The sequence below is a fragment of the Myotis davidii genome, unplaced genomic scaffold, assembly GCF_000327345.1.
Source record: "Myotis davidii unplaced genomic scaffold, ASM32734v1 scaffold443, whole genome shotgun sequence".
NCBI lineage: Eukaryota > Metazoa > Chordata > Mammalia > Chiroptera > Vespertilionidae > Myotis > Myotis davidii.
This window is the reverse complement of record NW_006294062.1, coordinates 1,042,899-1,043,121: the sequence shown is the minus strand read 5'-3', so window position 1 is coordinate 1,043,121 and position 223 is coordinate 1,042,899. Positions and strand designations below refer to the sequence as shown.

At 70.9% G+C, this 223-nt stretch overlaps 1 protein-coding gene across 1 annotated transcript in view; it reads left to right on the top strand.

Annotated features, from left to right (window-relative positions):
* The first annotated feature begins 42 nt into the window (after positions 1–42).
* The window catches only part of SYNE3 (spectrin repeat containing, nuclear envelope family member 3), a 36,183-nt gene continuing 36,002 nt past the window's right edge, over positions 43–223 (top strand). Inside the window, exon 1 of the mRNA XM_015566699.1 lies at positions 43–214. Coding sequence (XP_015422185.1) covers positions 71–214 — 144 coding nt within the window. The 5' untranslated portion in view covers positions 43–70. The remainder of the gene's footprint in view (positions 215–223) is intronic.

The window sequence follows — 223 nt, the reverse complement described above, 5'->3', positions numbered from 1 at the left end:
TGCCCTGGGCCCCCTGCATCCCGCCCACCTGCCCCATCTCACCTGGTCCTGCCTCCAGCCCGCAGGTGCCATGACTCAGCAGCCCCAGGAGGGCTTCGAGGGCAGCGTGGAGGACGCCTGGGAGTGGATGAAGGCGGTGCAGGAGCGGCTGCAGATCAATGACAACACCCAGGGGCCCCGGGCCGCCCTGGAGGCCCGGCTGCGGGAGACCGAGGTAGGCAGA